Here is a 22,415-nt window from a genome sequence, read left to right as displayed (position 1 = left end):
GTGTGTGTGATGTACTTGGGTGGGGAGACCAGCATCAGTCTTGTCTACCAGTCGTGTATCTAGACATAGATTGGATATTTTACAGTGGCAAGAAGAAGTGTGTGAACCCTTTGGAAATACCTGGATTTCTGCACCGATTGGTCAGAAAATGTCATCTGATCTTCATCTAGGTCACAACAATAGACAAACACAGTCTGCTTAAACTAGTAACACACAAACAATTATAATTGTTCGTCTTTATTGAACACACTGTGTCAACATTCACAGTGCAGGGTGGAAAAAAGTATATGAACCTTTGAGGTTTAATAACAGGTTGACCCTCAATAATCTCTACCAAACGTTTTCTGTAGTTGTGGATCAGACCTGCACAACGGTCAGGAGGAGTTTTAGACCATTCCTCTTTGCAAAACTGTTTCAGTTCAACAATATTATTGGGATGTCTGGTGTGAACTTCTCTATTGAGGTCATGCCACAGCATCTCAATAGGGTTGAGGTCAGGACTCTGACTGGGCCACTCCAGAAGGTGTAATGTCTTTTGTTCAAGCCATTCTGTTGTTGATTTACTTCTTTATTTTGGGTCGTTGTCCTGTTGCATCACCTAACTTCTGTTGCGCTTCAATTGGCGGACAGATAGCCTAACATTCTCCTGCAAAATGTCTTGATACACTTGGGAATTAATTTGTCCATCGATGATAGCATGCTGTCCAGGCCCTGAGGCAGCAAAGCAGCCCCAAACCGTGATGCTCCCTCCAACATACTTTACAGTTGGGATGAGGTTTTGATGTTGGTGTGCTGTGCCTTTTTTTTCTCCACACATAGTGTTGTGTTTTCCTTCCAAACAACTCAACTGTAGTTTCATCTGTCTACAGAATATCTTGCCAGTAGCACCGTGGAACATTCAGGTGCTCTTTTGCAAACTTCACATGTGCAGCAATGTCTTTTTTGGACAGCAGTGGCTTCTTCCGTGGTGTCCTCCCATGAACACCATTCTTGATTAGTGCTTTATGTATTGAAGACTCGTCAACAGAGATGTTAGTATGTTCCAGAGATTTCTGGAAGTCTTTAGCTGACACTCTAGGATTCTTCTTAACCTCATTGATCATTCTGCGCTGTGCTCTTGCAGTCATTTTGGCAGGACGGCCGCTCCTAGGAAGAGTAGCAACAGTGCTGAACTTCCTCCATTTATAGACTATTTATCTTACCGTGGACTGACTTTTAGAAATACCTTTGTAACCCTTTCCAGCTTTATGCAAGTCAACAATTCTTCATCTTATGTCTTTTGTTCGAGGCATGGTTCACATCAGGCAATGCTTCTTGTGAATAGCAAACTCACATTTTGTGAGTGTTTTTAATAGGACAAGGCAGCTCGAACCAACATCTCCAATCTCGTCTCATTGATTGTACTCCAGGTTAGTTGACTCCTGACTCCAATTAGCTTTTGGAGAAGTCATTAGCCTAGGGGTTCACATAGTCTTACCAACCTACACTGTGAATGTTTAAATTATGTATTCAATATAGACAAGAAAAATACAATAATTTGTGTGTTATTAACTTAAACGCACTATGTTTGTCTATTATTGTGACTTAGATGAAGATCAGATCAAATTTGATGACCAATTTATGCAGAAATCCAGGTAATTCTAAAGGGAGCCTGCAGTCAATGGGAGCGATAATTAGTGCTGCTCCTCATGCCTCACTGTGGGCCGCCTCAGCCTCTAACCCACAGGAAACTCATCTTCTGCATTTACATGTAAATGGCAGCATAACTATTTTATTCAACAACACCCTATCTAGATTTAACCAGCTCTAACTCATAATGAAATGCCTGGCAGCTTCGAGGAGGAGACTCTCTGACTACCTCACTCCTAATCAATGATTTCATCTGTCCTCATCATGGTGTGTGTGTGTGTGTGTGTGTGTGTGTGTGCCCTACAGTCTCAACCATGTTTTTCTTACAGTAATTAGACTGTGCAGTGAACAAAGGGGACGCTCCTTCCTCTGCCAGTATATGCCATTCACTCACATAGACACATTTCAGTCAGTGGCATCTTTAGCATGGCTAATCTCTCACTAGACCTCAGTCTCCTCCTGTCCCCTCGGCTACCCTTCCTTCTCTCCTCCTGCTCTGCTTCTCATCCACTCATCCTGTCCTCCTCTCTCCCTCTCCTCCTGCTCTGCTTCTCATCCACTCATCCTGTCCTCCTCTCTCCCTCTCCTCCTGCTCTACTTCTCATCCACTCATCCTGTCCTCCTCTCTCCCTCTCCTCCTGCTCTGCTTCTCATCCACTCATCCTGTCCTCCTCTCTCCCTCTCCTCCTGCTCTGCTTCTCATCCACTCATCCTGTCCTCCTCTCTCCCTCTCCTCCTGCTCTGCTTCTCATCCACTCATCCTGTCCTCCTCTCTCCCTCTCCTCCTGCTCTGCTTCTCATCCACTCATCCTGTCCTCCTCTCTCCCTCTCCTCCTGCTCTGCTTCTCATCCACTCATCCTGTCCTCCTCTCTCCCTCTCCTCCTGCTCTGCTTCTCATCCACTCATCCTGTCCTCCTCTCTCCCTCTCCTCATGCTCTGCTTCTCATCCACTCATCCTGTCCTCCTCTCTCCCTCTCCTCCTGCTCTGCTTCTCATCCACTCATCCTGTCCTCCTCTCTCCCTCTCCTCATGCTCTGCTTCTCATCCACTCATCCTGTCCTCCTCTCTCCCTCTCCTCCTGCTCTGCTTCTCATCCACTCATCCTGTCCTCCTCTCTCCCTCTCCTCCTGCTCTGCTTCTCATCCACTCATCCTGTCCTCCTCTCTCCTCCCCTTCATTACCTGTACATTACATTTGAGTCATTTAGCAGACACTCTCATTCAGAGCGACATGCAGTTAGTGCATTTGTAAAAAATGTAATTAAAAAAACTCAACAAAACGTCTATCAGCAAGTCCGTGCTTGGAAAGAAAAGACACGTGAGTGCTAGTGCAAAATTAGCAAGAGTGTCAAGTCTGCTGATCCATTTAATGACAGACAGACAGACAGACAGACAGACAGACAGACAGACAGACAGACAGACAGACAGACAGACAGACAGACAGACAGACAGACAGACAGACAGACAGACAGACAGACAGACAGACAGACAGACAGACAGACAGACAGACAGACAGACAGACAGACAGACAGACAGACAGACAGACAGACAGACAGACAGACAGACAGACAGACAGACAGACAGACAGACAGACAGACAGACAGACAGACAGACAGACAGACAGACAGACAGTTCCTTCTAACCCCAGAAAGTGAAAATGACTTCTCCCACCTCTCCTTTAGTGCCGGCTGTATGGCACAGTTACACAACCTGGACCAAACTGATTCTGCAGATAAGATGGAGAGTCAGAGAAAGGGTTGCCATGGAGATGGCTTTCTGAAGTGGGGGGGGGGGGGGGGGGGGGGTTCAGTCAGACGTTAACCTGGCGAGACACAACTCACATGAGACTGAATCGGTCAGTCGGTCTATAGTCTATAGTCTACAGTACAGTCTACAGTACAGTCTATAGTCTACAGTACAGTTTACAGTCTATAGTGTACAGTCTACAGTTTACAGTCTATAGTCTACAGTACAGTCTATAGTCTACAGTACAGTCTATAGTCTACAGTACAGTTTACAGTCTATAGTGTACAGTCTACAGTCTACAGTACAGTCTACAGTTTACAGTCTACAGATGACAGTCTACAGTACAGTCTACAGTTTACAGTCTATAGTGTATAGTTTACAGTCTACAGTCTATAGTTATAGTTTACAGTTTACAGTCTATAGTGTACAGTACAGTCTATAGTGTATAGTTTACAGTCTACAGTCTATAGTGTACAGTTTACAGTCTACAGTCTATAGTTTACAGTCTACAGTCTATAGTGTACAGTTTACAGTTTACAGTCTACAGTCTACAGTTTACAGTCTACAGTACAGTTTACAGTCTACAGTCTATAGTCTACAGTACAGTCTATAAACTACAGTTTACAGTCTACAGTTTACAGTCTATAGTGTATAGTTTACAGTCTACAGTCTATAGTGTATAGTTTACAGTCTACAGTCTATAGTGTACAGTACAGTCTATAGTGTATAGTTTACAGTTTACAGTCTATAGTGCATAGTTTATAGTTTATAGTCTACAGTCTATAGTGTATAGTTTATAGTTTATAGTCTACAGTCTATAGTGTATAGTTTACAGTCTACAGTCTATAGTCTACAGTGCAGGGTATAGTCTACAGTACAGTCTATAGTCTACAGTACAGTCTATAGTCTACAGTACAATTTACAGTCTACAGTACAGTCTACAGTTTACAGTCTATAGTGTATAGTTTACAGTTTACAGTCTATAGTGTAGTCTACAGTACAGTCTATAGTGTATAGTTTACAGTCTATAGTGTATAGTTTACAGTCTACAGTCTACAGTACAGTCTACAGTTTACAGTCTATAGTGTATAGTTTACAGTCTACAGTCTGCAGTCTACTTTGTGTCCATATATACTCTCCCCCCTCTGTCTCTTCAGAACAGCTCCTTGCTAGATAGGACAAGGTGTTTTAATCAAACCTATTACAGGTGCCTCTCCTCTCTAGCTGAGCCATGATACTGTCCTCTGTGTCCTCTGATCTATGGACATGATCAGCTCTGTAAAAGGCACTGTGCAGGTTGAGTAAGCATTTCACGGTATGGTCTACACATCCACTGTGCAGGTTGATCATCTCTGTAAAAGGCACTGTGCAGGTTGATCATCTCTGTAAAAGGCACTGTGCAGGTTGATAATCTCTGCAAAAGGCACTGTGCAGGTTGATCATCTCTGTAAAAGGCACTGTGCAGGTTGATCATCTCTGTAAAAGGCACTGTGTAGGTTTAATCATCTCTGTAAAAGGCACTGTGCAGGTTGAGTAAGCATTTCACAGTGAGGTCTACACATCCACTGTGTAGGTTGATCATCTCTGTAAAAGGCACTGTGTAGGTTGATCATCTCTGTAAAAGGCACTGTGCAGGTTGATCATCTCTGTAAAAGGCACTGTGTAGGTTTAATCATCTCTGTAAAAGGCACTGTGCAGGTTGAGTAAGCATTTCACAGTAAGGTCTACACATCCACTGTGCAGGTTGATCATCTCTGTAAAAGGCACTGTGCAGGTTGATCATCTCTGTAAAAGGCACTGTGCAGGTTGATAATCTCTGCAAAAGGCACTGTGCAGGTTGATCATCTCTGTAAAAGGCACTGTGCAGGTTGATCATCTCTGTAAAAGGCACTGTGTAGGTTTAATCATCTCTGTAAAAGGCACTGTGCAGGTTGAGTAAGCATTTCACAGTAAGGTCTACACATCCACTGTGTAGGTTTAATCCTCTCTGTAAAAGGCATTGTGTAGGTTGATCATCTCTGTAAAAGGCATTGTGTAGGTTGATCATCTCTATAAAAGGCATTGTGCAGGTTGATCATCTCTGTAAAAGGCATTGTGTAGGTTGATCATCTCTGTAAAAGGCACTGTGCAGGTTGATCATCTCTGTAAAAGGCACTGTGTAGGTTTAATCATCTCTGTAAAAGGCACTGTGCAGGTTGATCATCTCTGTAAAAGGCACTGTGCAGGTTGATCATCTCTGTAAAAGGCATTGTGTAGGTTGATCATCTCTGTAAAAGGCACTGTGCAGGTTGATCATCTCTGTAAAAGACACTGTGCAGGTTGAGTAAGCATTTCACAGTAAGGTCTACACCTCCACTGTGTAGGTTTATTCATCTCTGTAAAAGAGGATCACTAGAACTGGTAGTTGCTGTGTAGATCAGTGAGTCTGTGCAGGGCCTCAGTCCATCCACAGAGCGTTCTGAGCTGTAAACTTCCATGATGACTTCTAAAGATCAACGTTTGTCTTCCAACCTGACATTCTGACAGCACTACAGCTGCTGCCCCATGGCTGTACACAGAGGAGGTAGACGAGGAAATGCCCTGACCACACACACACCTCCTGGGTCTCCTGTGTGTTACCTGAGGTGCAGGGTGACCCTGTTGTGTCGGCTCGGCTCAGGGCGATGAGAGGATTGCTGGTAGAACACCGGTGACACATACACAGCCTCCTCTGCAGGCTTCCGTTTTACGGCTGAGCAGGGACATTGTCATGAAAGACACAGGCCTAGGGAACGTGCGAGAGATGAGAAGTTGTATCCTTCCCCTCTTCTCCTGCAGAGAGAGAGTGTGTGTGTGTGTGTGTGTGTGTGTGCGTGTCATAGCTTTATGAATGTAAATAAGTCCTAGACAGATTGAATGCTGAATGACTTTGATGGGACTGTGATTAGAAATACAGACCAGCATCTACCTTCACATTGGATTCATCCAGACTTACCGTTAGTGATTTCATCTTAACATAGCTAGGTGGGACAACCACATGTCACAGTAAGTCAATTATTTTCTCAATAAAGTAGTTATGAGCAAAGTCCTTGACAGTAAGTCATAATATTATCTGCTACTCAGTCTGACCAGACGACCACAGAATCCGAGGGCAGTTTGTCACCATGGAAACAGTTGGGTGGTCATTCAGAGAACAGAATCCGATGGCAGTTGGTCACCGTGGAGACAGTTGAGTGGTCATTCAGAGAACAGAATCCGAGGGCAGTTGGTCACCATGGAGACAGTTGGGTGGTCATTCAGAGAACAGATTCCGAAGGCAGTTGGTCACCATGGAGACAGTTGGGTGGTCATTCAGAGAACAGAATCCGAGGGCAGTTGGTCACCATGGAAACAGTTGATTTGTCATTTAGAGAACAGATGCCGACAGCAGAACGGAATGGTTGTAGTGTCAGAGCGTGCTACATCTCAGTCACACACACAGACTGTAGATCCAACGAGCATAGACTTTATTAAAACCATACCTACAGTTACATTCTGAAGAACTGCAGAATTACAAAAGTTATTTTCACATAAAAACACATTTATGAGACAGAGACAGATTAAAAGTGAAATGCTACATTTGATAAGATGATTGAGAGTATGTGATATTGATGAGAATACAGAGCTTTTTGATCCATCCTTAGAGCAGTAGACCCTTCCTGATTCCTGACCAGTAGATCACAGGCAGTCACACTAGCGTTGTGAAACCAGTCTCACCGCTGTGCCCGCGGTTAGTTTGTACTGAATTGAAAGAGAACATGAGCTCACCAGATCCATGCTGGTTGAACCAGACTACAGTCAAACAATGACTGCTCCACGTCATCACATAGTTAGGAGTCTAAATGATAGACACAGCTCTGGCTGAAATGTGTTTATTCAAGTGTACAGAGTACCAGACAGACGATTCGTCTTAACAAAACAGGAAACAGATCAGTTCTTTCATTGGACAAAAACAGATATGAGGGGGGGTGGGGGGGTAGGGGGGGCTGGCTGGCTGGGTTGGTTGGGTTGGGGGGGGTGTCTCTACAGGTTAAGACCTAGAAGTGGGAGTAATGATGTCACTACAATAAGTGAACTTGGACACACACACACACACATCGCTGTCCTCCCTCTAGTCTAGTGGAACCAACTTAATGTCTAGTGATGGTCATGGTTGTCTAACAGTTTACCTACATACACGACCCTATTTCTAAATGGACAGAGTCCCCCCTTAACTTCCTATATGCTGCTCCCTCTGCTGGAGAAATAAATAATTACAGTCTAAAACATGGAGGGAGAAGACCGTGGGAGAGGTGATGTGAGCACTATACAGATGGGGGAGTCTTTAAGAGAGAAGGGGACACGGGTGAGGTTGACGAGATGAGGGTACAGGTGGGGGAGAGTTCACAACAGGGAGCGAGAGAGACGGTTCAAGGAGGGGACAGGGTTGATGTGGGACACACAGGGACAGTGACGGCTTGATTGTCGGTGAAGATCAGCCCATTATCTTCAGGCCTCTCAGAGACAAACAGTAACAGTCTGTACTCAGTCAGTCTGTACTCAGTCAGTCTGTACTCAGTCAGTCTGTACTCAGTCAGTCTGTTCCAGTGACAGTCTGTACTCAGTCAGTCTGTACTCAGTCAGTCTGTTCCAGTGACAGTCTGTACTCAGTCAGTCTGTTCCAGTAACAGTCTGTACTCAGTCAGTCTGTACTCAGTCAGTCTGTACTCAGTCAGTCTGTACTCAGTCAGTCTGTTCCAGTAACAGTCTGTACTCAGTCAGTCTGTTCCAGTGACAGTCTGTACTCAGTCAGTCTGTACTCAGTCAGTCTGTTCCAGTGACAGTCTGTACTCAGTCAGTCTGTACTCAGTCAGTCTGTTCCAGTGACAGTCTGTACTCAGTCAGTCTGTTCCAGTAACAGTCTGTACTCAGTCAGTCTGTTCCAGTGACAGTCTGTACTCAGTCAGTCTGTTCCAGTGACAGTCTGTACTCAGTCAGTCTTTGTTCTCAGCCTCTCAGTCCATACCAGGAGCTTCTTACAGGTCCTCCATGTATCCCAGGGTGCACTGCAGTTCTAAAAGGCACTGTGGTAACAGAGTCTCTCTCTCCTCATGGCACACCTGCTGCCCCTGCTTAGAGGTCCAGCTCATAGGCACAGCTGTGTGTGTGGCGGGGGGGGGGGGGGGGGGGGGGGGGGGGGTTGTCGTTACTGGAATGTTCTGAAGACTTTGTGGGTTCTACGGCTGGTGGTCTATCCCCTATGGAACATACACAGACAATTAGATAACTGCACACACACTCTTACACACGTAGGAACTTTAGATAATGTCTCACCTTGTCTGGACCCATTATCAGACATCTCTAAAGAGCTGAGAGAGGCAGAGAGAGAGAGAGAGAGAGAGGGATAGAGAGAGAGGGATTGGGAGAGAAAGGGATAGAGAGAGAGGGATTGGGAGAGAGAGGGATAGAGAGAGAGGGATTGAGAGAGAGAGGGATAGAGAGAGAGGGATTGAGGGAGGAAAAGGAGAGAGGGACAGAAAGAGGGGGAGTAGAGAGAGCGAGGGGGTGGAGAGAGCGAGGGGGTGGAGAGAGAGAGGGGGTAGAGAGAGAGAGCGAGAGAAGGGGGTAGAGGGAGGGATTAATTCATTCAGACTGGCTGACATGAACTCTGTCATGTGTAATGGTGAGTGCTAACAGTCATGTCTAACACAGTCAGTGTTCTGTATGGATTCAACATCCTGTGCTCGCATTCAACCAGGACACAGACAAGCTTACGGCACGAAGAGACAACACAACAATATATGATCACTATACCCAACACACACACACACACACACACACACACACACCATCCAGCTGATAAGGGAAAAAACCCCCATGCACAATTGTAGACTCCTGTGTGTGTGTGTGTGTGTGTGTGTGTGTGTGTGTGTGTGTAGGGACCACATGGTCGACTCCGTGTCAGCATGGAGGTCTCTGATAGGCCCACGACTGTGGATTGGCCCCTGTGATTGGAGGATTGACTCACGCCAAGCGGGTCGGCGGTGAAAGCTGCAACGCTGTTCCGCATCTCATTCTCGCTGCCGCGCAATGGAATCAACGCCACATTACCATGACGCGTATCCGCCGGCAACGCACGGGTCACACGTGTTTGTACTGCATCCGCTGGCCACACGTTACCATCATACTGAGAGGGGGGGGGGGGGCAGAGAGAGAGGGAGAAGTGAGAGAGAGAGAAAGAACAGCAAGAGACAAAGAGAAAGAGAGAAGTGAGAGAGAGAAAGAACAGCAAGAGACAAAGAGAAAGAGAAAGAGAGAAGTGAGAGAGAGAAAGAACAGGGAGAGACAAAGACAAAGAGAGAGCAAATTATACTCTGACCTTAATTCAGAAAGAATCATAATAACCAGTGAATCATAATAACCAGTGAATCATAATAACCAGTGAATCATAATAACCAGTGAATCATAATAACCAGTGAATCATAATAACCAGTGAATCATAATAACCAGTGAATCATAATAACCAGTGAATCATAATAACCAGTGTGACAGACAGAACAGTGGATCATAATAACCAGTGTGACAGACAGAACAGTGTGACAGACAGAACAGTGGATCATAATAACCAGTGTGACAGACAGAACAGTGTGACAGACAGAACAGTGAATCATAATAACCAGTGTGACAGACAGAACAGTGTGACAGACAGAACAGTGAATAATAATAACCAGTGTGACAGACAGAACAGTGGATCATAATAACCAGTGTGACAGACAGAACAGTGGATCATAATAACCAGTGTGACAGACAGAACAGTGTGACAGACAGAACAGTGAATCATAATAACCAGTGTGACAGACAGAACAGTGGATCATAATAACCAGTGTGACAGACAGAACAGTGTGACAGACAGAACAGTGAATAATAATAACCAGTGTGACAGACAGAACAGTGAATCATAATAACCAGTGTGACAGACAGAACAGTGAATCATAATAACCAGTGTGACAGACAGAACAGTGGATCATAATAACCAGTGTGACAGACAGAACAGTGTGACAGACAGAACAGTGGATCATAATAACTAGTGTGACAGACAGAACAGTGGATCATAATAACCAGTGTGACAGACAGAACAGTGTGACAGACAGAACAGTGGATCATAATAACTAGTGTGACAGACAGAACAGTGGATCATAATAACCAGTGTGACAGACAGAACAGTGAATCATAATAACCAGTGTGACAGACAGAACAGTGAATCATAATAACCAGTGTGACAGACAGAACAGTGAATCATAATAACCAGTGTGACAGACAGAACAGTGGATCATAATAACCAGTGTGACAGACAGAACAGTGAATCATAATAACCAGTGTGACAGACAGAACAGTGGATCATAATAACCAGTGTGACAGACAGAACAGTGTGACAGACAGAACAGTGAATCATAATAACCAGTGTGACAGACAGAACAGTGAATCATAATAACCAGTGTGACAGACAGAACAGTGAATCATAATAACCAGTGTGACAGACAGAACAGTGGATCATAATAACCAGTGTGACAGACAGAACAGTGGATCATAATAACCAGTGTGACAGACAGAACAGTGTGACAGACAGAACAGTGGATCATAATAACTAGTGTGACAGACAGAACAGTGGATCATAATAACCAGTGTGACAGACAGAACAGTGAATCATAATAACCAGTGTGACAGACAGAACAGTGAATCATAATAACCAGTGTGACAGACAGAACAGTGAATCATAATAACCAGTGTGACAGACAGAACAGTGAATCATAATAACCAGTGTGACAGACAGAACAGTGGATCATAATAACCAGTGTGACAGACAGAACAGTGGATCATAATAACCAGTGTGACAGACAGAAGTGTGACAGACAGAACAGTGAATCATAATAACCAGTGTGACAGACAGAACAGTGAATCATAATAACCAGTGTGACAGACAGAACAGTGGATCATAATAACCAGTGTGACAGACAGAACAGTGAATCATAATAACCAGTGTGACAGACAGAACAGTGGATCATAATAACCAGTGTGACAGACAGAACAGTGTGACAGACAGAACAGTGAATCATAATAACCAGTGTGACAGACAGAACAGTGAATCATAATAACCAGTGTGACAGACAGAACAGTGAATCATAATAACCAGTGTGACAGACAGAACAGTGGATCATAATAACCAGTGTGACAGACAGAACAGTGTGACAGACAGAACAGTGGATCATAATAACTAGTGTGACAGACAGAACAGTGGATCATAATAACCAGTGTGACAGACAGAACAGTGAATCATAATAACCAGTGTGACAGACAGAACAGTGAATCATAATAACCAGTGTGACAGACAGAACAGTGAATCATAATAACCAGTGTGACAGACAGAACAGTGGATCATAATAACCAGTGTGACAGACAGAACAGTGAATCATAATAACCAGTGTGACAGACAGAACAGTGGATCATAATAACCAGTGTGACAGACAGAACAGTGTGACAGACAGAACAGTGAATCATAATAACCAGTGTGACAGACAGAACAGTGAATCATAATAACCAGTGTGACAGACAGAACAGTGTGACAGACAGAACAGTGAATCATAATAACCAGTGTGACAGACAGAACAGTGGATCATAATAACCAGTGTGACAGACAGAACAGTGAATCTTAATAACCAGTGTGACAGACAGAACAGTGTGACAGACAGAACAGCGGATCATAATAACCAGTGTGACAGACAGAACAGTGAATCATAATAACCAGTGTGACAGACAGAACAGTGGATCATAATAACCAGTGTGACAGACAGAACAGTGTGACAGACAGAACAGTGAATCATAATAACCAGTGTGACAGACAGAACAGTGAATCATCATCACCAGTGTGACAGACAGAACAGTGGATCATAATAACCAGTGTGACAGACAGAACAGTGAATCATAATAACCAGTGTGACAGACAGAACAGTGGATCATAATAACCAGTGTGACAGACAGAACAGTGAATCATAATAACCAGTGTGACAGACAGAACAGTGAATCATAATAACCAGTGTGACAGACAGAACAGTGTGACAGACAGAACAGTGAATCATAATAACCAGTGTGACAGACAGAACAGTGAATCATAATAACCAGTGTGACAGACAGAACAGTGTGACAGACAGAACAGTGGATCATAATAACCAGTGTGACAGACAGAACAGTGAATCATAATAACCAGTGTGACAGACAGAACAGTGAATCATAATAACCAGTGTGACAGACAGAACAGTGAATCATAATAACCAGTGTGACAGACAGAACAGTGAATCATAATAACCAGTGTGACAGACAGAACAGTGAATCATAATAACCAGTGTGACAGACAGAACAGTGAATCATAATAACCAGTGTGACAGTATGTGTCCTCTTACCTGGATAGTGAGGAAGGTGGAGAACCACTCCCTCATCTCTGTCTGAGTGTCACAACACAGATACCTACAGAGGGAGAGAGTGAGACAGGAGAAAGAGAGAGGAGTGAAAGAAAGAAAGAAAGAAAGAAAGAAAGAAAGAAAGAAAGAAAGAAAGAAAGAAAGGAGAGAGAGAGAGAGAATAGATGAGCTCCTGCATTTTTCAGCATGTTTTCAGGAAGGACATACAGTATACTACCCTCTACAACATAACCTTCACTCCAAATCAAAACTTCAAGCCTACAACCTGATTTTGGATGGAATGACCCGGAAGGATTCCTACCACCAAAGATTCTTATTTCAAAGCTTTTACAGCAAATGATCTGTCAAACAAACAACAGAAAGCAGAAAACACCATCCAACCTGGAACTGAGTGAGTCATGTTTAGTCTGAAGTATATTTTATTTCCAAAAGCCAGGAAGAGAAATACATTACAGTGATATATTTTACTTTATAAGGACTGAATGCTAAATTAATGCTACCAAGCTTGATAGACAGAATGGATACAACTTCAATTAGCATGGAGGTGTGAAGTGAGAGGTGTCAAAGCCCTTGAGCCCAACAATGGCAGGAGAGTTTCACAGCCCCCCCCCCCCATCCCAAATGCAGTGGCCTTTGAAGCCCTCACCCGCTGTAATTCAAAATCAGTACTCTCTGTGTGTAAAAATGATAAGGCACAAAAAGAGCACAAAATGAAGCTACTTATGGAAAATTGGTGAGTTGGTGGTTGAAGATATCCCTCTAGTGGTGTGGGGGCTGTGCTTTGGCAAAGTGGGTGGGGTTATATCCTGCCTGTTTGGCCCTGTCCAGGGGTATCGTCGGACGGGGCCACAGTGTTTCCTGACCCCTCCCGTCTCAGCCTCCAGTATTTATGCTGCAGTAGTTTATGTGTCGGGGGGCTAGGGTCAGTTTGTTATATCTGGAGTACTTCTCCTGTCTTATCCGGTGTCCTGTGTGAATTTAAGTATGCTCTCTCTAATTCTCTCTTTCTCTCTTTATTTCTCTCTTTCTCTTTCTTGGAGGACCTGAGCCCTAGGACCATGCCTCAGGACTACCTGGCCTGATGACTCCTTGCTGTCCTCAGTCCACCTGGCCGTGCTGCTGCTCCAGTTTCAACTGTTCTGCCTGCGGCTATGGAACCCTGACCTGTTCACCAGACGTGCCACCTTTTCCCCCGGACCTGCTGTTTTCAACTCTCTTTCTCTACCACACTTGCTGTCTTTAACTCTGAATGATTGGCTATGAAAAGACAACTGACATTTACTCCTGAGGTGCTGACCTGTTGCACCCTCTACAACCACTGTGATTATTATTATTTGACCCTGCTGGTCATCTATGAGCGTTTGAACATCTTGGCCATGTTCTGTTATAATCTCCACCCGGCACAGCCAGAAGAGGACTGGCCACCCCTCATAGTCTGGATCCTCTCTAGGTTTTTCCTAGGTTTTGGCCTTTCTAGGGAGTTTTTCCTAGCCACCGTGCTTCTACACCTGCATTGCTTGCTGTTTGGGGTTTAAGGCTGTGTTTCTGTAGAGCACTTTGATATATCAGCTGATGTACGAAGAGCTATATAAATACATTTGATTTGATTTGATTTCTTCCTAGGTTCTGGCCTTTCTAGGGAGTTTTTCCTAGCCATCTACACCTGCATTGCTTGCTGTTTGGGGTTTTAGGCTGGGTTTCTGTACAGCACTTTGAGATATCAGCTGATGTAAGAAGGACTTTATGAATACATTTGATTTGATTTGAAAAATAAAAAAACAACTCTGCATCTCTGCCCAGCCTGGTAAGAGGGGTCAAAAGGTTGTTTCAGATCCCCTGTAGCTCTGTAAGAGGGGTCAAAAGGTTGTTTCAGATCCCCTGTAGCTCTGTAAGAGGGGTCAAAAGGTTGTTTCAGATCCCCTGTAGCTCTGTAAGAGGGGTCAAAAGGTTGTTTCAGATCCCCTGTAGCTCTGTAAGAGGGGTCAAAAGGTTGTTTCGCATCCCCAGTAGCTCTGTAAGAGGGGTCAAAAGGTTGTTTCAGATCCCCTGTAGCTCTGTAAGAGGGGTCAAAAGGTTGTTTCAGATCCCCTGTAGCTCTGTAAGAGTGGCCAAAAGGTTGTTCAGCATCCCCTGTAGCTCTGTAAGAGGGGTCAAAAGGTTGTCTCGCATCCCCAGTAGCTCTGTAAGAGGGGTCAAAAGGTTGTTTCAGATCCCCTGTAGCTCTGTAAGAGGGGTCAAAAGGTTGTTCCGCATCCCCAGTAGCTCTGTAAGAGGGGTCAAAAGGTTGTTTCAGATCCCCTGTAGCTCTGTAAGAGGGGTCAAAAGGTTGTTTCAGATCCCCTGTAGCTCTGTAAGAGGGGTCAAAAGGTTGTTTCGCATCCCCAGTAGCTCTGTAAGAGGGTGGTCAAAAGGTTGTTTCAGATCCCCTGTAGCTCTGTAAGAGGGGTCAAAAGGTTGTTCAGCATCCCCAGTAGCTCTGTAAGAGGGGTTAAAAGGTTGTTCAGCATCCCCAGTAGCTCTGTAAGAGGGGTCAAAAGGTTGTTCAGCATCCCCAGTAGCTCTGTAAGAGTGGCCAAAAGGTTGTTCAGCATCCCCAGTAGCTCTGTAAGAGGGGTCAAAAGGTTGTTCCGCATCCCCAGTAGCTCTGTAAGAGTGGCCAAAAGGTTGTTCAGCATCCCCAGTAGCTCTGTAAGAGGGGTCAAAAGGTTGTTCAGCATCCCCAGTAGCTCTGTAAGATGGGTCAAAAGGTTGTTCAGCATCCCCAGTAGCTCTGTAAGAGGGGTCAAAAGGTTGTTCAGCATCCCCAGTAGCTCTGTAAGAGGGGTCAAAAGGTTGTTTCGCATACCCAGTAGCTCTGTAAGAGGGGTCAAAAGGTTGTTTAGCATCCCCAGTAGCTCTGTAAGAGGGGTCAAAAGGTTGTTTAGCATCCCCAGTAGCTCTGTAAGAGGGGTCAAAAGGTTGTTTCGCATCCCCAGTAGCTCTGTAAGAGGGGTCAAAAGTTTGTTTAGCATCCCCAGTAGCTCTGTAAGAGGGGTCAAAAGGTTGTTCAGCATCCCCAGTAGCTCTGTAAGAGGGGTCAAAAGGTTGTTTAGCATCCCCAGTAGCTCTGTAAGAGGGGTCAAAAGGTTGTTTAGCATCCCCAGTAGCTCTGTAAGAGGGGTCAAAAGGTTGTTCAGCATCCCCAGTTGTTCTGTAAGAGGGGTCAAAAGGTTGTTCAGCATCCCCAGTAGCTCTGTAAGAGTGGCCAAAAGGTTGTTCAGCATCCCCAGTAGCTCTGTAAGAGGGGTCAAAAGGTTGTTCAGCATCCCCAGTAGCTCTGTAAGAGGGGTCAAAAGGTTGTTTCGCATCCCCAGTAGCTCTGTAAGAGTGGCCAAAAGGTTGTTCAGCATCCCCAGTAGCTCTGTAAGAGGGGTCAAAAGGTTGTCTCGCATCCCCAGTAGCTCTGTAAGAGGGGTCAAAAGGTTGTCTCGCATCCCCAGTAGCTCTGTAAGAGGAGAGAGGATGTTATCCGCTGCTGGCCGGCTCTCCAGGCACCAACGCATGAGTCTGAAGCCATAGACTGGCCAAACTGTTGTTTCTAAAAATGAATTCAAAGGCATTAATAAGTCATTTTTAATTTCATTTGTATTTAATTTGATGTAAGTCACAGCCTAATCACAGCCTGTATATAGACTATAATGATTTAATACAAGGTAATGTTATTTAAATGCTGAGCTATTTATGTCCCTACCAGGCTAGTGTATCACACTCGCTAATGCTTCACAATGTATTTCTTTGTAGGCTCTAGCCTTGAAATATTTGAAATAATATAACCTAAATAATTAATTTCTGTTCTTTCTTAGTCTCCCTGTCTGGCTCCTGACCTATTTAGAGAGTTTATATGCTGTTTAATATGACATGTAGCCTATCTGAAATGATGAGCGGTAGGAAAGGACTTGATGGAGAGATGCACAACCCTCCATGAGCGATGAGTGAGATTTCCAACTCTGCTCACATGCTCTACTCCCAACTTCCCCTCTTTCACACACCTGCACAAGCACACTAAGACACACACAGTGCCTGGCAATAGAACCCTGGCGATAGAACCCTGGCGATAGAACCCTGGCGATAGAACCCTGGCAATAGAACCCTGGGCGTCAACACTTTCTCTCCCCCACACTCCCCCTCTCTTTCTCTCCCTCTCTTTCTCTTTGTCTCTCTCAACTGCGTGACTTTTCTGCCTGTTGTTGCTGATGGCTTGACCCAGCAGCCCACAGGTGTGTGTGTGTGTGTGTGTGTGTGTGTGTGTGTGTGTGTGTGTGTGTGTGTGTGAGGAGGGGTGACCTTTCCACTCATGATCTCTTAGTAAAAGTATTTATCTTCAACTCAAACCTCTTTTTTATTTATTTATCTGAAACATACAATATAGTTGCAGTGAAGTCGCTCAACAACTACACCACATCATCCAACAGACTCCCATTCAGAGAGACACACAGAAGCATCCAGCATCCTGCTCAGGGGCACGTTGACAGATCTCCCACAAGGCCAAAAAACATGAACCCGAACCCTTCAAGATCCCCCCCACAGTTCCCCAATAGCTGTCCCTCAACCATCTGAGACCTCTCCCCCCCTCAACCATCCGAGACCACTCCCACCCTCAACCATCTGAGACCAACCATATTGGGTAGACAGACCAGTTCCCTACCTCCCCCAGCTCCCACCCGCCTCTTCCATTTTTGGGGCAATGCTGTAATCAATTGGTTGTACTCTTGGATTGAGCAGACATTCCCGTACAATTCTGATAACTCCATGAAGGACATAACTCTACCATTACAATTTACAATATCATTTAAGAACAAAATTCCCTTTTCAAACATCTTTCCCATAAATACAGGTATTTTATCAACCAGCACATTTGAGTTCAGCCATAATATTTGTTGTAATATTTGTTCTATCTTTTCAAGGAGATGAAATTGAAAATGTAGCCTTCATCCTCTTTCTATCTCGCATCATACCCCCACTGCTGATATCATACCCCCACTGCTGACATCATACCCCCACTGCTGACATCATACCCCCACTGCTGACATCATACCCCCACTACTGACATCTGTTCCCTGGTGTAGCTCAGTAAGTTCTAGAGAAATACAGGACATGCTGTATAGCACACACACACACACACACACACACACACACACACACACACACACACACACACACACACACACACACACACACACACACACACAGGAGACACAGGAGACACACACATTCAGGGACTCACCATTGCTGCCTCTCTGGCTTCTCCTGTTTTTCACTTCCATTGATCACAGTCAGACCCCAACTACAGAGAGAGAGAGATAGGAAACATCACAGTCAGACCCCGACTACAGAGAGATAGATAAAGAGAGATAGGAAACATTAACTTCTTATGGCTGCAGGGGCAGTATTGAGTAGCTTGGATGAAAAGGTGCCCAGAGTAAACTGCCAGCTCCTCAGTCTCAGTTGCTAAAATATGCATATTATTATTAGTATTGGATAGAAAACACTCTAAAGATTCCAAAACTGTCAAAATATTGTCTGTGAGTATAACAGAACTGATATTACAGGCGAAACCCTGAGGAAAATCAAACCAGAAAGTGGCTTCTATTTTGAAAACTCCATGTTCCATAGCCTCTGCTCCATTTAAAGGGATATCAACCAGATTCCTTTTCCTATCGCTTCCTCAAGGGGTCAACAGTCTTCAGACATAGTTTCAGGCTTTTATTTTGAAAAATGAGCCAGAACGATAACATCGCGTCAGGTGTTCGCATGAGTTTTGCTCACGCAACAGAGTTTGGGCTGCCATTGCCTTTCCCTCTCCTACTGATAAAGACATTTGCGGTTGATATATTATCGATTATATATTTTAAAAAGAAGCTGAGGATTGATTATAAAAAACGTTTGACATGTTTCTGTGGACATTACGGAAACTATTTGGAATTTGTCCACGTTGTCGTGACCGCTCTTTCCTGTGTTTTTATGAACATAACGCGCCAAACAAACTGAGGTATTTTGGATATAAAAATAATCTTTATGGAACAAAAGGAACATTTATTGTGTAACTGGGAGTCTTGTGAGTGAAAACATCCGAAGATCATCAAAGGTAAACAATTAATTTGATTGCTTTTCTGATTTTCGTGACCAAGCTACTTGATGCTAAGTGTACATAATGTTTGTCGAGCGATCGATAAACTTACACAAACACTTGGATTGCTTTCGCTGTAAAGCATATTTTCAAAATCTGACACGACAGGTGGATTACCAAAGACTAAACTGTGTTTTCCTATATTGCACTTGTGATTTCATGAATATAAATATTTTTAGTAATATTGTTTGAATGTGGCGCTATGCAATTCAGCGGTTGTTGATGACAATTATCCTGTTAACGGGTTGCAGCCATAACAAGTTAACCTGTTGAGTGTAGGGGGCAGCATTTTGAAGTTTGGATGAAAAACGTACCCAAATGAAACTGCCTATTTCTCAGGCCCAGAATCTACAATATGCACATAATTGTCAGATTAGGGCAGAAAACACTCTAAAGTTTCCAAAACTGTCAAAATATTGCCTGTGAGTATAACAGAACTGATATTGCAGGCGAAAACCTGAGGAAAATCCAACAAGGAAGTACCTAAGAGAAAATAATCTCCCTGTTCCATTGCATGCCTTCCCTCCATTTAAAGGGATATCAACCAGATTCCTTTCCCTATGGCTTCCACACTGTGTGAACAGTCTTTAGACATAGTTTCAGGCTTTTATTCTGAAAAATGAGCGAGAAGAATCACATCGTGTCAGCGAATGGCTGGGTGCCAGCAGAGTTTTGCATGCGCAACAGCTTGGAGCAGACATTTTCTCTCTCTCTCCTATTGAAGAAGGTACAGTCCCGGTTGAATTATTATCAATTATTTATTGTAAAAACAACCTGAGGATTGATTATAAAAAACATTTGATATGTTTCTACAAACTTTACGGATACTATTTGGAATTTTCGTCTGCCCGGTCGTGACCGCTCGAGCCTGTGGATTTCTGAACAAAACACGCCAAACAAATGGAGGTATTTTGGATATAAAAATAATCTTTATGGAACAAAAGGAACATTTATTGTGTAACTGGGAGTCTCGTGAGTGCAAACATCCGAAGATCATCAAAAGTAAGCGATTCATTTTATTGCTTTTCTGACTTTCGTGACCAATCTACTTTGCTGCTAGCTGTTTGTAATGATTTGTCTGCTGAGAGAGATGTCCTAACATAAACGCTTGGATAGCTTTTGCTGTAAAAAAAGTTTTTTAAATCTGACATGCCAGGTGGATTAACAACAAACCAAGCTGTGTTTTGCTATATTGCACTTGTGATTTCATGAAAATTAAATATTTTTAGTAATTCAATTTGAATTTGAGGCTCTGCAATTCATCGGGTGTGTGGCGAAAATGATCCCGCTAACGGGATGGGTGCGCCAAGATTAAGTGAGTGGAGATTTAGCAGCAGACAGACAGACAAAAGAGACGGTATAGGACTGTCCTGCCTTCTCTACTGTCAGCTACTGTTCTCTAGTCACTAAAGAACAGGACTGTGGAGTGAGACTGCTCTATAACAGTCTCTCTCTCTCTCTCTCTCAGAGAGAGGGAGAGGGGAAAGACAAGGAGAGGGTGAGACACAGGGAGAGGTGTTCTGACCAGTTGGGTGGTCATGGGACAGGCAGGAGGAGAGGACAGAGAGGTGCTCTGACCAGGCAGGAGGAGAGAACAGAGAGGTGTTCTGATCAGGCAGGAGGAGAGGACAGAGAGATGTTCTGATCAGGCAGGAGGAGAGGACAGAGGTGTTCTGACCAGGCAGGAGGAGAGAACAGAGAGGTGACCTGACCAGGCAGGAGGAGAGAACAGAGAGGTGACCTGACCAGGCAGGAGGAGAGAACAGAGAGGTGAACTGACCAGGCAGGAGGAGAAGACAGAGAGGTGACCTGACCAGGCAGGAGGAGAGGACAGAGAGGTGACCTGACCAGGCAGGAGGAGAGGACAGAGAGGTGACCTGACCAGGCAGGAGAAGAAAACAGAGAGGTGACCTGACCAGGCAGGAGGAGAGGACAGAAAGGTGACCTGACCAGGCAGGAGGAGAGGACAGAGAGGTGACCTGACCAGGCAGGAGGAGAGAACAGAGAGGTGACCTGACCAGGTGGGTGGTCGTAGTTTCTTCTTGATGCCTAGATAGACCCTCAGGTTCTTCACCTGCCATTCCCTCTCTGGACGATTACTCTACAGGGACACAAAACAGACAGATTAGATGTTTAGATGTTTTTGTGTGTGTGTGTGTGTGTGTGTGTGTGTTTTGTGTGTGTGTGTGTGTGTGTGTGTTTTGTGTGTGTTTTGTGTGTGTGTGTGTGTGTGTGTGTGTGTGTGTGTGTTATGTGTGTTTTTTGTGTGTGTTTTTTGTGTGTGTGTGTGTGTGTGTGTTTTTTTTTGTGTGTGTGTGTTTTGTGTGTGTGTGTGTGTGTGTGTGTGTGTGTGTGTGTGTGTGTGTGTGTGTGTGTGTGTGTGTGTGTCTCTTACCCGCACTTCCTTGTACATCCTGAGGGAGACAGTGCTCAGGATGAAGTAGCGGTCGTGGAAGCTGCCGGTATTCAGTCCCAATCCCAGAATGCTCTTCTCCTCCCGGAACTTCACCATCCCGTGCTTGGACACATCCACTTTACTGGCTATGGGGGGACGGATCGTACCAAATCAGAAACAGCATAGGGGTAATAGCAGAGCTGAGAAGTCAATTAAATTGTGTGTGTGCTGAGAACGTTCATATATGTATTTTGTTCTCAATGGGAGTGAACAGACTGTTTTGCAGCACAGACTGGAATATGTTCTGAGATTCCTCCAATGGCATTGAGGAGTACACCACATCTCGTCGGATGTGGCAGGGCTTGCAAACCATTACAGACTACAAAGGGAAGCACAGCCGAGAGCTGCCCAGTGACACGAGCCTACCAGACGAGCTAAACCACTTCTATGCTCGCTTCGAAGAAAATAACACTGAAACATGCATGAGAGCACCAGCTGTACCGGAAGACTTGTGATCCCTCTCCCCACAGTCGATGTGAGTAAGACCTTTAGACAGGTCAACATTCACATGGCCGCATGGCCAGATGGATTACCAGGATGTGTACTGCGAGCATGCGCTGACCAACTAGCAAGTGTCTTCACTGACATTTTCAACCTCTCCCTGTCCGAGTCTGTAATACCAACATGTTTTAAGCAGACCACCTGTGCCCAATAATTCTAAGGTAACGTGCCTAAATGACTACCAACCCGTAGTACTCACATCTGTAGCCATGAAGTGCTTTCAAAGGCTGGTCATGCCTCACATCCACACACTCATCCCAGAAACCCTCCAATTTGCATACCGCCCCAACAGATCCACAGATGACGCAGTCTCTATTACACTCCACACTGCCCTTTCCCAACTGGACAAAAGGAACACCTATGTGAGAATGCTTTTCATTGACTTCAGCTCAGCTTTCAACACCATAGTGCCCTCAAAGCTCATCACTAAGCTAAGGACCCTGGGACT

General features: G+C 44.5%; 1 protein-coding gene across 3 annotated transcripts in view; it reads right to left on the bottom strand.

Moving 5' to 3' along the window:
• Positions 1-7,254: 7,254 nt before the first annotated feature.
• The window catches only part of LOC110516717 (arf-GAP with Rho-GAP domain, ANK repeat and PH domain-containing protein 1), a 112,202-nt gene continuing 97,041 nt past the window's right edge, over positions 7,255-22,415 (bottom strand). For all 3 annotated transcript variants that reach the window (XM_036961242.1, XM_036961243.1, XM_036961244.1), the window contains 7 exons: positions 21,407-21,552; positions 21,030-21,112; positions 18,109-18,168; positions 12,828-12,891; positions 9,401-9,559; positions 8,707-8,741; positions 7,255-8,630 (listed from right to left, as the gene is read on the bottom strand). In XM_036961242.1, the coding sequence (XP_036817137.1) occupies positions 8,724-8,741; positions 9,401-9,559; positions 12,828-12,891; positions 18,109-18,168; positions 21,030-21,112; positions 21,407-21,552 (530 nt within the window). In that variant the 3' untranslated portion in view covers positions 7,255-8,630; positions 8,707-8,723. The remainder of the gene's footprint in view (positions 8,631-8,706; positions 8,742-9,400; positions 9,560-12,827; positions 12,892-18,108; positions 18,169-21,029; positions 21,113-21,406; positions 21,553-22,415) is intronic.

Source organism: Oncorhynchus mykiss, chromosome 24 (assembly GCF_013265735.2).
Source record: "Oncorhynchus mykiss isolate Arlee chromosome 24, USDA_OmykA_1.1, whole genome shotgun sequence".
In the NCBI taxonomy this organism is placed as follows: Eukaryota; Metazoa; Chordata; class Actinopteri; order Salmoniformes; family Salmonidae; genus Oncorhynchus; species Oncorhynchus mykiss.
The sequence above is the reverse complement of the archived record's forward strand: the minus strand, read 5'-3'. Positions and strand labels throughout refer to the sequence as shown.